At 41.6% G+C, this 16615-nt stretch overlaps 1 protein-coding gene across 3 annotated transcripts in view; it reads right to left on the bottom strand.

Moving 5' to 3' along the window:
* MGST1 (microsomal glutathione S-transferase 1) overlaps positions 1-14597 on the bottom strand; it is a 15997-nt gene extending 1400 nt beyond the window's left edge. The window contains exons 1-4 of one of the 3 annotated variants that reach the window (XM_003797794.3): positions 14497-14597; positions 14311-14394; positions 8601-8748; positions 4946-5040 (exon numbers count right to left, since the gene is read on the bottom strand). In XM_003797794.3, the coding sequence (XP_003797842.1) occupies positions 4946-5040; positions 8601-8726 (221 nt within the window). In that variant the 5' untranslated portion in view covers positions 8727-8748; positions 14311-14394; positions 14497-14597. Of the gene's footprint in view, positions 1-4945; positions 5041-8600; positions 8749-14310; positions 14408-14492 lie in introns of all 3 variants that reach the window. The other 2 variants (XM_023517895.1, XM_012810072.2) reach the window with 2 other exon arrangements.
* Between the last annotated feature and the right edge of the window lie 2018 nt (positions 14598-16615).

Raw genomic sequence — 16615 nt, 5'->3', positions numbered from 1 at the left:
TAAGGATGGTGCCAAAGTATAAAAAACACGCAAACATGACAGGTGAGAGACAGAGATTTCCTTGAGTTTTATCTTTGTACCACAAGTAGAAAACAAAAAGCGTGGTTTAGAACACATTTTTGCTCTAACCTATATCACCGTGGGTTTCTCTCGCTAGGACTGTCAACACAAGGCACATTTATTATTTACTTAACATTTTAAGAAATGCTTAATTTTAAAATCCGTTGTCCCTTTTAAAGTCAACAGCATTACAAATTGTTTTAGAATCTAGCCTAGAGATGGAGCTTTTGATAGAGTGTGTCGAATGTTCTTTTGCTGAAAAAATGTCGGTTGTATGTCACTGTCTTCTTTTTTAGCACAAAATATAATTATTTCTTAACGCCTGCTCAGTGATCACGACGATCCTATCCTTCTTTTCTTTTCTTCCGTTTTTCCTTAGTTTAGCTTTAAAGTTGCCTGACAAAGCTGATGACTACAGAAGGCTATGAAGACAACAGCAACCTATGTAAATAACAGTTTGAAAAGGCTTATAGAAGTACCTGCCCCCTGCATGGGAGCAGAGAATCATGGGAGTGTTCCTGGGCTTTCTCTTTCAAGAAACAACCCCAGGGCTACTGAGAATAAGGTGGGCAAGAAGGGACGGGGATGCTATATTCTACCAAAGAAGAGCCTGCTTCTCAATTACACCAAGGGTTTTTGTCTCAATCCTCTGAATTCTCCTGCAGGGCCACAGAGATACCTTCACCTCCAACCTCGGGCATGGTAGCGTTCTCCTTCACATTAGGCTAAAAGGACAGAAATTTTAAAGTTGGGAAGACTCTATAACAGGGAGAGACCCCCAGGAAAACAATGTCTATTTCTAAAGTAATATTAAACAATTGACAGATGGAACGCAACGTGAGAGAGGAAAGCCAAGGATGACCAGGGACATGGAATAGAGGACAGAAAGGGTGGGGCACGGGTTCCTTCCACTTTCCTGGCTCTACTTTTTTTTTTCTGCCCTCCCTTTCTATCTTATTTCTCCTTTTCATGCTTTTTTTTTCTTTCCTTAGCCCTCAAAAGGTTCTCACTGCTAACAATCCTCATTGTCCTAGTAAGGCCTGTTTTCTCATGCTACATGCTAAGGTAGGCCACTTGCTATGCTATTCTTTTTAAACCCGACCCCAGGTATCCCCTCCCCAGCTCTCCCAGCACGTTCTGCTCTACCCTTCCCTCTGCACAAATACCAGACCCCCTTCACAAAGCAGCAGCTCCCTTCCCTCGTGCCATTAATAGACAGCTGTCAAAACCTATTACCAAGTGGGCATCGGTCTTCTTGACTGACTACTTTCCACCTGGTTCTATTCCCCACCCCCACAGCATTCCATGTTCCCATTTCTCTTTCTCCTCTGGACAGATACCCCTTGGCACACACTTGCTCTCTGACCAGCCTTCTCAGCAGCTCTGTGCTCAGGATGCCACAGCCACACCTTAACCCCTCAGATCAGAATCACCTGGTCTCAGTATCCAGGACCTGGACCGGAGCTGCTGCATGCATTTAGGAATTGGGGGGTGGGGGGGCGCAAATACAAAAGGAGCTCCAACCCAGACTTCTGCAGCCTCATCTCAGCCCAAGCTCTTCATGCTCCACATACAGCAGTCTGTCCAAATCCCCACAAAGGAATTTTCCAAAATTGACATGATTTCTCCTCCCAAATCCTAATATTCTTTAAGGTCTTCCTTCATGACAGTCCTAAATACCCAGCAACTTACACTCCATGCCCTACCACTTCTTATTATTCTCTAGTTACTACATGCATGTTGGTCTTTTTTCAGAGGAAGTGTTATAAACCCAGGAACCCAGCCTTAACGTTCTTTGATAACAGCCTGACAGAGGTGACAGTGACACACACATGATAATTTCCCCATAAATGCTTTGTTCATGCACTGGGGCCTCGGGCATATCATCTAGTTCAACCCTGGTCAGTGCTCCGGTCTCTTGAAAAATCCTGGGAAAGCCTCCCTTGAACTCCTGGGGATATTCTCAGTGAAAGGGGACTATCTACCTGAGAAGGTAGTGGATTCTCAGTATCTTGCCTCTCCCTAAATACCAAACCCTAACCATACTTTCAGTCTTTTAAATAACTCCCTCTATTTCATGAGCTGCCCTGTTTGCTTTTCGATTTCCTTTTATCTTGTTGTGTTGAATGTATATGGTCTTGAATGCTTCCTAGAGTGAGGTAAGATAGGATAAAATAAGGAAAGATGTAAAGTGCTTCCTAACCATCACTGATTTCTATCTAGCCAGAACTCAAGTAATTTACTTTAACCCACATATCTTGATATTGCAACAATTATGACTTTAAATCTTAAATGAATCATTCTACATGTGCATGTATTTATTTTCCCACTATTGCACGCTATAAAGCATACTTCTCCCTTCGTTTGTAGCCCCATTCTGTTCCTGCTGCCATTGGAATATGCTTTACAATTACCGACTAAAATAATAAGAGAGAAAATAAGTTTAGGTTAAAAATGAAAAGAGAGGACTCTGGAAACTCTCTGAAAAATATCTCCAAAAGTCTGTTGTTAACGGGAGCTTTTTCAGTGGGGCAGATAAGGTCTCAAGAAATGCAGTTGGAAATTGGACACCTTGGTCTCTCTTGGAGACGCTCCTCTCTCGCCACATTGAAAAGCCAGTGTCAGATCACCAGGGGGCGCTGTGCACAGCATTGCTGCACCTGCTCAAGGACACAGAACCCTGCAGGAACCAGGACCAATCTTCTTACTAAAATGTTATTTGCATCCTAAGGAGAATAGCAATTTGGATAACAGCTTCCTCTTTTAAAATGCCAATCCCAAGGAGAGGAGGTAAGGGTAGGAGCGGGGAAGTACAGGAGGGAGAAACCTAAAATCCCCTCCTCTCTTGTTAAGCTTTCACACATGAGACTCACTTGGGTGTTCATTTCAATCTTACTAAGGCTACTGGGAATCTAACTGCTATCACTCTCCAGTCCTTCTGAGGCAATTTCGTGAGTAGAGGGCCATGATTACCGTCACACTCATGGCTGCCAGCTCTAAAAAGAAAGTTCACGAACCACACGACAAAGCTTTAAACTGCCTGGGGTCTCTTCAGTGATTCTAAGAATCCCAAGCTCTGCTCACCTTTTCTGATTCTTATTCTTTCTCATCATTACACTTACAACTTTCCTTCTGATACTGTTTTCAGTTTTCACATTGATTCCTTGTCCTGAAATGATTTTAGATCCATATTCTTGGCACAACCCATCTTCCAGACTGGCTGACTGACTTGGTAGGACTGCTGAACTAACAAGCATAAAACTGAGCAAAACAGAAGGTGAAACTGTGTTCTAAGTATCTAGCATGGACTTTTTCTTAAAAGAAAAAATATCTTTGCTTAATATACCTTGGAAGTACAAGTGTTTTGCATGACCAGGAAGGTAAATTGAATGCTATATTGAAAATCTCAGAGAGTTTGTGTGGTGAGAGGAGAGCCTGGAAATTGGTGTGATGCGGGCACCATCACCTTGGTAAAGTACCTTGGAAGTACAAGTGTTTTGCATGACCAGGAAGGTAAATTGAATGCTATATTGAAAATCTCAGAGAGTTTGTGTGGTGAGAGGAGAGCCTGGAAATTGGTGTGATGCGGGCACCACCTGAGTGAAGAAGGTATGGGTCAAACTACCCAGAGAGAGCTGCTGAAGGACACCGACAGACACAGAGGTCTAACATCCAACTTGAAATGTTTTGGAAACGCCCTTGCACTTCCATTTAGTCGAGTCTACTTTTAGCCACACTTTTCAGTTGATTTGTCAAGGGAATTGAGAAAAGGGCCAGGTAACAAAATGCAGAACGCAGAAACATGCACAGATACAGAAGCTCCGATTCTGCGTTAATCTTGAGACCACACACCAGACGGGAATCTGCAGAAATCTCAGGGGAGGCTTCAGACTCTCACTGGGAATCGAAAAAGGGATAATGCAAATATGACCTGGATCCTAAAGAGACTGGAGACTCCAGCTGATACCTTCATTAGAAAAGTAAAACTCTTTTCGTTCAGTCTTCACTTCACTGTCTATTCATAATCATCAAATTGAGGAAATGTATTCAAATACATTCATTATATTTCCTACCTCACTTATTCATCAAAAATCTAAGTATCTGTGTATTTAACTGTGGCTATAAAGACTCTTCCCTAATTCTTTAATTTTATATAATTTTATTTATGTCTTGAAATGTGCCTATAACAGCACTGTAATTTGGATCAGCATCAGAAAACACGAAATGAGAAGATGATATATAACACTGGTATTTCACGTATTAGAAAAAGGGTGATAAATGCATTGGCCGTAAATCTCAATATAAAATACTTCACAATTTACATGAGAAAGATTAAGAAAGATATATCCACAACTAGAATTTCACCTGCTCTTCAAGTAAGCATATTAATTATATAGTTAGGAAACTATGAGGATGGCGTCTTGGCTTATTGCTTTTCATTGTTCACTGAATTTCTAGCACATTAAGTATAATATCTACAAAAGAGAGACAGAGGGAAAAATTTCCCTATTTCTCCAAAAATTGTCAACATCCTTATTTTGAATCTTTATGTAAAAGCACCTAGTTGTGCAAACATTTACATAAGAAAGATGACAAAAGTATAAGAATTCACTGTCCCCACTTTACCTCTTACCTGCCATTTCTATACAGAGCAAAGTCACTGACCCCCAAAACCTGCCAATGACAGTGTGGTATAGCAAAATCGGCAATATATGCAGTTGCTGATAATACTAAAAACTTTCAGAGCCCTAATTTCTGTGATTATTACATATAGTAAATGAAATCACTGGCTTCTTTTCTTATTCTCCGAGATCCGGCATCTTCATCAAACTCCTTGGCCAAAATTCTTTGATCTAGGAAGTAATTTCAAGACACAGTGGCTTACCTTCGCACACGTTCCACTCTGTCATCTGTTCGAAGAAACTTCTTGGCATTTTCTCCTTTGCCAAAGCTTGCGCAGTCTTCAGGGTTGGCAAAAACCTATTCCAAATACCAAGGCAAAAAACTTATCCCAACACCCAAATACCATGGGAGTATTCTATGTAGTCAGTTATCTGCATTCTAATAGAAGAAGGACAGGCATCTGGTTGGCACTTATTAAAAGAAAATGGTCAGCAATAAATCAAACACAAGAAGAAAGGAGAGCACCTAGACTTCAAACCCAAATTTTTATTAACAATGTAAACTTTTAAAAACAGAAGCACAGATAAGAACTCAAATAAAAACCAACGCGTCAAACAGTAGAAGGGAAATAAAAGTAGAAAAGAGGTATAATTCTAAGTCATCATGGACTATGATTATGGTTCCCTGGCATCTCTTTCTTAGTGATGTTGACACACCTTCCCTCGAGTGTACTAACATTAACACACCTTCCCTCGAGTGTATTAACATTAACACACCTTCCATCGAGTGCATTTCTAGGTGATTGGCTCTTCTGAAAGTGGTTTACTTGCCAAAGACATTAGAGAGCAGGCAAGAAGCTTCAAAGAGTGAGGAGTGGAAGGCATTTTGTACTAGGATAGGATATGTGCACCTCATGTCTTTTTCCTAAACTAGATAAAACTTGGAGTTGAATAATACTGTACAGTGAAATTTAAGAAGCCGAATTGCATTCCTAAGAATAACAAGTACATCTCCATATATTCCTTCCTGCAATTATTATGCTGTTTGAAATGATTTCCCCATCCCTTGAAACTTAAAATATGCATTTAAAAAACATTTACGCCTATCCCACTGTTTAATAATTTACTATAAAGAAAAACACAAACTGCAAAATCAGTCTTAATTTAAGCTTCAAAAATCTCATAAATATTATAATATTTTCTTTCTTAATATGATGGGAGCATTTACTCCTAGATAGATGTCGAGGAAAACTGGCAGGCAGAGATGTGATTCCGTATCAGTTCTTGAGGTCAGGCTTGTCTTTCTGGTTCATTTAGTGTCCCCTAAATAAATGCCTGGCACATATTAGATGTACAATAAACACATTCTGAATGAAGAAATAAGTGTCTTGCAATGGAAAGTGCATGAGATTTGGACTTAAAACAATCTCACTCTAAATCTGTCTCACTCTTTACTTGACTGTAACCTTGGATAAGCTTTCACTATTAACTGAAGGTTGTGTGTCTTCCACCCACCCCACCCCACCCTCGAACATCATATGTTGAAGCCTAATCCACAGTATGATGGTGGTGTTTGGAGGTAGGGTCTTTGGGAGATAATTAGGCCACAAGAGTGGAGTCCTCATAAATGGACAGTGACAGTGTCTTTTTAAGAAGAGAGAGGAGAGCCAGGTGTGGTGGCTCACGCCTGTAATCCCAGCACTTAGGAGGCTGAGGCCAGTGGATTGCCTGAGCTCACAGGTTCGAGACCAGCCTGAGCAAGAGCAAGACCCCCATCTCTAAAAAAAAGCTGGATGTAGTGGTGGGTGCCTATAGTCTCAGCTATTTGGGAGGCTAAGGCAAGAGAATTGCTTGAGCCAAGAGTTTGAAGTCACTGTGAGCTATGACACTATATTACTCTACAGAAGGTGACCAAGTGAGACTCTGTCTCCAAAAAAAAAAAGGAAAAGAGAGGAGAAACTTGATTCTCTCCTTCCCTCTCTCCTCCTTTGCTGCTCTACCCAGGTGAGGATGCAATAAGGGGATCGCCATCTGCAAACAGAAAGCAGGCCAGGGGTGGGAAACCTGCCACCCTAAGGCATCATGGGGCTTTCTAGGTCCTGAGGTGTGACTTTTGACTGAATTCAAATTTTAAAGAACAAATCATTTTATTCTTATTCATATATTTTTGCATGTCTTTTATATTTTTATTTTTTAAGTGAATGTATTTCAAATACCAAAGAATGAAATAAGTTTCAGTGAAAGAATCCTCCCAGACTGAATTAGAACATTAGTAAGCCTGGCTTGGTGCCTGTAGCACAGGGGTTATGGTGCCAGCCACATGCACCGAGTCTGGCTGGTTTGAGCCCAGCCTGGGCCAGCTAAGCAACAATGACAACTACAACAACAACAACAAAAAAAACATAGCCAGGCACTGTGGCAGGTGCCTGTGGTCCCAGCTACTTGGGAGGCTGAGGAAAGAGAATCACTTAAGCCCGAGAATTAGAGGTTGCTGTGAGCTGTGATGTCACTCTACCGAGGGTGACATAGTAAGACTCTGTCTCAAAAAAAAAGAGAAAAAGGACATTAGTAAGCCATAATAGCTAAATTGATATGCTCATGATTGACTTCTAACTTCCCCACCTCAGTGGTACCACTGCCACATTCAGCTGGTTGGTGAGAGTTTATGGGGGTCAAATAATTCCGTCTGTTACCAGCTTTTGACAATAGTACACTGTATTTCTGTTTCAAGTACAAATTGTAAATAGTTACATAGCTCAACAGTATTTTTTAATTCTGTCTACTTAACAGCCCTTTATGTCAAAAAAGACCCAAAAAATGCTGAAAGAAGAAAACTATTTTTTAATTGAGAATTGGGAATTGCAATATTATCTTGTTTCTGCAAAGATAAGATGATTTGCTTGCTTTGCACTATCTCAAAATCAACATTAAAGAAATTCCATGCTGGGCGGTGCCTGTGGCTCAAAGGAGTAGGGCGCCGGACCCATATACCAGAGGTGGTGGGTTCAAACCCGGCCCAGGCCAAAAAGTGCCAAAAAAAAAAAAAAATTACATGCCCAAAACCAAAACCACAAATATTTTAAATGAGAGGGAGAGGAGCAAAGGTTGTATTGCAGAAATTAAAAGGTGAAAATCAAAGACAGTTCTTTTAAACATCAATAAGATTTGAAAATAATGCCACTGAAGCAGCTTATAAAGTAGCTTATATACTTTATATACTTATATAAAGTAGCTTATATAAGAGTATACTCTTATATACTTCAAATAATCTATCAAGAGTTAAAAAAGAAAAACAGGCTCGGCACCTGTGGCTCAAGTGGCTAAAGGTGCCAGCCACATACACCTAAGGTGGCGGGTTCAAATCCAGCCTGGGCCACCAAACAACAATGACGGCTGCAACCAAAAAATGGCCGGGCGTTGTGGCGGGTGCCTGTGGTCCCAGCTACATGGGAGGCTGAGGCAGGAGACTCGCTTGAGCCCAGGAGTTGGAGGTTGCTGTGAGCAGTGAAGCCACAGCACTCTACCCAGGGGGACAGCTTGAGGCTCTGTCTCAAAAAAATAAAAAAATAAAATGGAAAGCACCAGTTAACTGTGTGGAAAATGACTATTTTCTAAACCCTATTGGCAAAATTGACTCCAAAATCACAGAACGTTTCCTTTAAAACTTGGATAATTCAGAGATCTCATCTGCTGAGAATGACAAAATGTAAACATCACAAGGAAAAAAAAAATCATTTACTAGTTTCTGAGAGAAGTAACTGTTCCAGAAATATATTCAGTCCATCTGTATCAAATAATTATATACCACACCTATAGCATTAAACAGTGTAATACAGGCCTAAAAGGAAAGTAAATTAATTCTGCTTTTCAGATGTCCAACTCTTAAAAGAAAGAAGATTATACCCCCAAATTTCTTACCTTTCTTGTCATTCTATAGAATGCAGTTGCTGTACTCATAAACATCATTTTGGAAAGAACGATTGTTGTATAGGAGGCAAAGGCCACGAATACATCATTTTCCTTTAGCTGGGGAAGGTCAATCATTTTTTCAGGTTTGGTCTGGAATCTTAAAAAGATTTTAGACAAGATGAGAAAAAGCACACGCGCCCAAAATACCCAAAATACCCAAAATAACTTCATGACCATTTGATTTGTCTATATTGCAGCTTAAACTATACTGTTCCTGAAAGCATCTTGGGTTATATTCAGAGGAAATGAATATTTAGTTCTCAAAATTGTAAAGGAAGCGATATTATGTTTTCTCTAGTTCTGTATCAAACAAGGACCGAATGAAAATGTTGAGGGTCTTAACAATCAGAAATCAATGGCCAAATGCCCTAAACATAGACTAAAATCACAGGTTTGCACCACGATGAACTCTTGCTTGAATGCACAAGACCACAAGTCCTTGAATAACGTCTTTAGACACATTCAAGTATGGACACAGCAGCACCACCACCGCAGCTTTGATCAGGAAGGCTAATGTTCTAATCGATGTCCTGCTTTGCAAAACCAATAGTTTTTTGTCATTTCAATAGTATTCAAAATCATAGACTCCAGGATTTAAATTTCAGTCCACCATTTAGTTACTAAATGTGCTTGAGGGATTCAGCCTCTCTGAGATTAAATTTCTTAATTTACAAGACAGGAATTAGTAGTAGCAGTGTCTAACTTAATGAGCTGTTGTTGAGTTTTGTTCAGACAACTCAGTCTCTATACTTCCCAGAGCCACTGGCCCATGAAGAACCTTAAAGTTTAGGCGACCTTGATCGTGAGCATCACTATTCTAAAATCATGCTCACTGCTAAGACCAAGCCAGGTGAAGGACAGCAGCAGGATAATGGAAACCTCACAGTAACAGGCTTGCATATGCAAGGGAAGGAATTAGCGGTCATGGCACATTCATAGAAGAAATACAAGAAGGAGATCTAGCTTTATATGACTCTTCTGGTCATGTCACATTCCACAGTTACACCGTCTAAAAGCCAGTGAGGAAAGGAATGTTGTTTGTTACCTGTGTCCGGAGTTAAAGTGTAATCAGGAATGTGCTCAGGAGGAAAGCTAAGACATGTTGTTGATACTGAAGTCAAAAACGTATGGGACTTCAGGGTAAGGCTTAAAACTTATTTTTTATTTTTATTTTTTGAGACATACTATGTCACCCTTGGTAGAGTGCTATGGCGTCACAGCTCACAACAACCTTAAACTCTTAGGGTTAAGCGAGTGTCTTGCCTCAGCCTCCCAAATACAGGTGCTCACCACAATGCCTGGCTATTTTTTGGTTGCAGTTGTCATTGTTGTTTAGCAGGCCCTGGCTGGGTTCGAACCCTCCAGCCTCGGTATATGTGGCCAGTGCCCTAACTGCTGTGCTACGGGTGCTGAGCCAAGGCTTAAAATTTAAACTCTCAGCCCTATTGGAAGGTCATTCTTTCTAACCTCCTCTTATTCTTTTATCAGCCCTGCTATCTACTTCTTCTGTCCTTTCCACAGAAACACACATTTTCTCATACCCACGCGTAGACACTGTGTACCCTGCTTAGCATATAATAGCACCTCTTCTAGGTGACGTTCTTTCCTGCCTTTCAAACTCAATCCCAGCATGGGAATTTACCAGCCCCATAAGCACCAGGTTCCGATCATTCTACCCATCTACCAAGAATCTATACATACAGAGAGCACAAAAAAAAAAAAAAAAAAAAAAAAGCCAGGCGTTGAGGCGGGCGCCTGTGGTCCCAGCTACTTGGGAGGCAGAGGCAGGAGACTTGCTTGAGCTATCTCAAAAAAAATACACAAAAAAAAAAAAAAAAAAAAAAACCACTATTAAAATTGTAACACTCAAATCACATTTGACTTCTATAATTACAACAGGTGCTCAAACGTGGCTTCTATTCATATTACAATTTTATCAGTCTATATTGCGTGTTGCAATTTTAATAGTTTTTTTCCCTTTTTAAAATGTGCATGCATTTTTTGTCACCATACCGTATATTGTTACTGATCATATAGTTATCTACATGCTGCTTTGAATATAATATAAACCACATGTCCAACTATGTCATTTGTGTTTTGTGCAGTACTTTACGTAGTCTTGAGGGTAACTATCTTATAATTATCATAACTACATCCATTTCACAGATGAAGAAAATGGGCATTAGCCAAGCTGGGACACAAACCCAGGTCTCTGACCTCACATCCCATACACTGACCACATTGTACTGTCTCCTTCAAGAGACTTGATTCATTCAGCTCTCAATTAATTCTGATTCAGCAGACATTGATTGAATGCCTACTTTGTGGCTGCCACGGCTGGGTATGCCTGACATCTGTCAGCTTCTTTCCGTTTCCAGTTATTCCCTGAGGTAGGTATAATCATTCCCATTTTGCAGATACAGGAACCAAAGCTTCCGAAATAAATCTCCATTTTTCTTTTCTTAGGCTAAAAATGTACTGCTTGAATTTAGGCAAATAAAAACGATTCTAGTTTTTTTTCTAATTCCCACATTGGATAGAAAATGAATACACAAGTCCGAAGTCTTAAATGCAGAGTCTGTTAGATAAGTTCTCAGGGCAAGATAATACTTTCGGTAACATGTAAGATACCTGCTCTTGTTCTAGTACTAAGGAGACAAAAGTCATGAATAAACTGCATTATCTTTCAGAGCACATATAAAGGAATTAGCTCAGTAAAGGATCCCTAAGTCCTAGGCCTCTGGGCACAGATCTAACGAAATACAGCAAGAATGCTAATTTTTTTTTAAAAATTAAGAAAGTTTATCAAGAAGCAAGTTGCTACTTAATAATCATTTTAAAGCTAGAAGTCTCTATAGTTTTCTCTGCTAACGTTTCTAGAATGTAAATTGATTTATGGGAAGGAACCAAAGTCCAGAGAACTTTTCTTTCCTCTCACAGTAAAAATCAGTATTTTAAGAACAGAGAACAAGTAGAAGCCTTCCGGAAGGGTTAGTGGGAAAAGAACACAAAGATGTCTGCAGCCCGGGAAGGAAAGGGAGAAGGAGGCTTTTTCTTTACAAAAGAACAACACAAAGAAAACACACTTCACACAGAGAGTTTCTCAATCGTGAAGAATGTGGCGAAACTCCTCCAGTCTGTGGTTTTATAAGATGAGCCAACACCCAGCCTCTGATACACGCCCTACAGGTCAAAGAACAGCCTCTACTGGATAACATCTTTCACTGTTCAAGTGCCTGAAAGCCAACTAATGAGGTGCAAAGGTTAAGAAAATTAAGAAATAGAAGTCATTTATTCATGGATTAAAGTGATGCTGGTCTGGACTTTTTCTCCCCCCTAAAGCCGATTTATCAATAAATTGCCATGAGCCTACCGCACAAAACTCAAGCCATTATTGTGAATGGGCACTACAGTCAACGTCGCTGAAAGCTTTCATCAGGAAAGGTAACCAGAAATGTAAGAGTAGTCCAGTAGTAATAAGAAATAAGAAAACAAATAATAATAAAGAAAGAAATACAATGTGAAGCAACCTGAGTATTCCAGGAAGGAGGAAGAAATAATCCAAGAAAAGTAAGCAGGGAAAGACACGAAACTTGGATATGAATTGTAGAAAATATTTGTGATGATGAATTACATTTGTACAATGCTTTGTTCATTTTATCATCTATTTAGTGCCCAACATAGTAGTGGATCTGTCCACCTATCTCCAGAGACCAGGGATCTGTCCCCAGTGTGGAAGTGACTGCCTTGTAAGAGGACTCCGGGTGGAATATGGGGTTCTTGAGAGCATTTACTGAGTGAAGCATGAAGTGCTCAGAAAAGCATGGAGCCCTGCTAAGTGCTATATAAATGTTTAGTGAATAAGAAAGCTCGACTTTGGTGCCCTTCTTTGTACTGAGGATATGATTTTAGAATTTCCAAAAACTTTTTGCATACTTTACCTCCCTTCATCTGAAAAACCCTAAAGTAGTCAGCGCAAATAACACTTTTTTCTAGCTTTAGTCTAAAAGGAAATGGAGGCCCAGAGTGGTCAAGGGAGTAACATGACCCAATCTCACAGCTGGAGAGACCAAGACCAGGATTCAACTGTCTTAACTCATGGGCTGGCCACCACCCATGCCAAGAATTCTGTTTTTCGGAAGGTTCTTTTCCCATTAAATCCCAATCCTTTCCTAGTTTCCCTCCTTAGTATCTATCAGGAAATCTCTTCACCTTTCATTGAGGAACTCCCCTTCCCTTCTGAGGCTCTTGGCCAAACAGAGCAAAGTTCTCTTCTCAGGGTTCCGTGCCCCCTGTACGTCAATATTGTGAAACACACTGAAAATCTGGGCATACATGCCCAGGTCCATGACTCTGCAATTTTTTATCTTCTGAAACTAACAAGTACTACATATGAAATTTTTAAAAAGATAACTCAGTGGCTGTACTGCTGTTTACATGGATCAATTCTACTGAAGAATTTACTGAAGGGGCTGGGGTGGCTGCAGACTCAGCCTCCTATAGGGTCTCAGACACAGAGGGCTCCGGAATCCCAGGGACCAGGAGCAATGTTCTGGTGGTTCTGGGTTAGGCAGAAGAGAATGTGGTGGGAAGTCCATTCTCAGGGGACCGGGCTGACCGCCTTTTCCAGCCTCCACAATTAATATACACCACTCTAAAACAACCCCCTGGGAAAACTGTACTTGCCTGCCACAGAATAATATTCAAATGTGGACATATATGTCATTTTTTTTTAAATGACCAAAAGTAGCCAACATAGTCATCTTATTTTGGAAACAACAGAGAACAAAGCCCAGAAGCACCCGAACTCCCAGGACAGCAATGCCTCTGGAGTACATCGAAGGTGGGCTTAGCCTGGGTAGAAGAGAATCCTCGGTTTAAAAAGTATTTGCTGGGGACCTGAGGGACACCCCACAGCGCTTGATAAGCACACAGAAGGCACTCATTTGGAAAAAAAAAAAAAAAAAGGAAGAGGAAATATGAGAAAATAAATAATGTGCTGCTCAGATGACCACATGTCAAGGGAAGCAAGGAGGACAGAAGGTCGGCAGGCCCCCTCTCTCCACGCCCAGGGCCGCCAGGGCAATAACAACTGAGGCCTTCATTCCCCCAAAGCTGTCCTCTCCTTTCCTCCTCCCACGAGGCTTTCTCCTTCAGGCCGGAGGAGGGGCGTAGAGCCGCATCCATGGGAACCCTCCCAAAAGGTTTCACTCCTTAGCTCTCCAGTCATCTGGCTGTAAAAGCAACAGTTTCACAGTCTAATCCTTATCCCCTTGTATTGATATCAAACATTATTATTAAGTATAAATATTTTTAAAATGTTATGTTTCTCTTGCCTACCAAAGTGAACCGAGAAGAGCAAAACCCTGTCTTGCAAGGTACAAAGGCCATTCTGTCCGTGAAATCAGAGCCGCCCCCTGCCCCCGCAGGATTTTACACTTTTACACCCTTGGAGGGCAGAAAAGTGGCTCAAGGAAGACTTCCCCTGTGCCTGTGACACGGGCTGCACGTGACTTTCCCTCCCCCAAAGTTCAAGGGACCCGTTCAAAGTGGAGGCTACTTCGACTTAAAAACAAAGCGTCAGGAAATCATCGCTCAAACATGAAAAGACTTAACTCCCAAGTTTCACTCTTGGAGTCTGGGAAACGGGAACACTTACCCACACGGGGACACGAAGTCTTTGCAGAAGTGATCGCTTGGGAAGCGGACGGTTCGCGGCTAAACGGAGCCAAGAACTTTCGGCCTGGAAGAGACCCCTTAAGTTTTACACCAGCCACCAGCCTGTCCCCTGCCCGCCCTCCGCCCTCTCCGCGCCGTCCCTCCACACCCTGCCCCGGGGACCTACGACCAGGAGAACCGGGACGGAGCAGCCAACTCGTCCAGCCGCTGGGCGCGCGGGCACTGCGGGGACTGGGGAGCGTCACCCTGCCGGCTGCTAGCAGGCGCCTCCCCTCTGGGCTAATCTCCTGATAATTAGCTCTCAGCCTCTAAAACCCGACTCTCAACGTCGCCAAGCCCTTCCCCTAAATCGCCTGACTACGGGTTTCCTCTTTTGAGCCGTTGTATTTGGGGCCCTGGAAGCTCTGTTTCCTGAAATGCCATCCCTGTATTCAGTAGAGAGGGGACCTTAGCGCTTGCACTCGCCAACTGTGCATCCTCAAACATTTCAGGATCCAGAGAGGGAAGGAAAGGGAAGGCCCTTCACTTTTATTTAGCCAGAAGCAATGAAAAAGATCTCAGTGTTGCATTTTGAAAGAGTAAAAAACAAACAAAAACCTGCCTAAAATCTGTAGCAGGTGCCACAGATTTTTTTTCTTCTCTTCCATATGTTGTAAAAGTAAGAGTTATCTTGGGCCAAACATTAAATACACAAAAACTAAAGCAAGCCAATTATTAAAAAAAAAAAAAAAATCCATGTATATTTTTCACATATCCCACACCACAGATTAACAAAAAAAGTCCTTACAAAATCAGCCAGAGCTTGCCTGAGGGCCTCAGGTTGGACACTTCTGCCTAGGGGAAAAATGATTAGAAGTTGTTGACAAAATTACCTAGCATTGAACTCCATGGTCCCTGCAGCAGGGGGGAGGCCTCCTTAAAAGGCTAGCACACACACCCCCCACCCACCCCCACCCCCACCCCCGGCAGCGCCTGTGGCTCAAAGGAGTAGGGCGCTGGCCCCATATAACGGAGGTGGTAGGTTCAAACCCGCCAAAAACTGAAAAAAAAAAAAAAAAAAAAAAGGCTAGCACCCACAGAATGTAACTTTCAACAAAGATCTATTAGTGTTCCAAATTCCTAACACCAGACAACTTGCCTTGTCACTATGTCCCCACACCTTCAGGGTTAAAAATGGAACTGGGGCTTATATTGGATCAGTTCATTACACAGTTTAGTATGCTTATCGTACATTTAGACATTTAGAGGGATGTTTTAGGAAAATAGAATTGTCCTAATATCACAATCTAAACGGTACGTTTCCAAACTTCCAGTTCTCCACAGTACCCACAATAAGGTTTGTGGGTCGGTCCTCTATGGGTTCATCTGAAAATTTTTTAAGAATTTGTGTTTTTGGCTTGGGACCTGTGGCACAGTGGTTATGGCGCCAGCCACATACATGGAGGCTGTCAGGTTCAAACCAGGGCCAGGCCAGCTAAACAATAACAATAACTGCAACAAAAAATAGCCTGGCCTTGTGGCGGACACCTGTAGTACCAGCTACTTGGGAGGCTGGGGCAGGAGAATCACCTGAGCTCCAGTTGGAGGTTGCTGTGAGCTGTGACATCACAGCACTCTACCAAGGGGGACAAAGTAAGACTCTGTCTCAAAAACCAAACAAACCAGAATTTGTTTTTGATTTATATTACTTCTTTCTTTCTTTTTTTTTTTAGGGGGTGGGGGACAGAGTCTCAAGCTATCACCCTGGGTAGAGTACAGTGGCGTCACAGCTCACAGCAACCTCCAACTCTTGGGCTCCAGCAATTCTCCTGTTCCAGCCTCCCAAGTAGCTGGGACCACAGGCACCGGGGTAATTTTTTTTTGTTGCAGTTGTCATTTAGCTGGCCCGGGCAGTTAGAACCTGCCCACCTCAGTGTATGCGGCAGGGGCCCTGCCCACTGAGATAGGGGTGCCACCCTACTTCTTTCAGAGCAAGGAACCTCACATGATTACCACCTGTTGCTATGCCTACTTCTTTTATTTTTTTTAATTTTTTTTGTCTTAATTTTTACCCCATTTAAGTTTTTAGGGCTACCCCCTGAACTAACTTCCTAGGATTTGATGGACAAGTTCACAGTCTACCAAAAATTGAAGTGAGAATACAGTTTGCTTTAGGAGACAGAAACAAATCTCAAGCTGGCCTAAGAACAATTTTTACGTAAGCATAATGATAAGAGCATTTGAAAATCTAGTAGCAGAAGACATTAGAGCTTCATTTTTATGTCCACAACTTTTGAAAACTGTAT

Source organism: Otolemur garnettii, unplaced genomic scaffold (assembly GCF_000181295.1).
Source record: "Otolemur garnettii isolate 467f Iridium unplaced genomic scaffold, OtoGar3 scaffold00124, whole genome shotgun sequence".
Classification (NCBI taxonomy): domain Eukaryota; kingdom Metazoa; phylum Chordata; class Mammalia; order Primates; family Galagidae; genus Otolemur; species Otolemur garnettii.
Note: the sequence above shows the minus strand (reverse complement) of the source record. Positions and strands in the feature narration are given on the sequence as shown.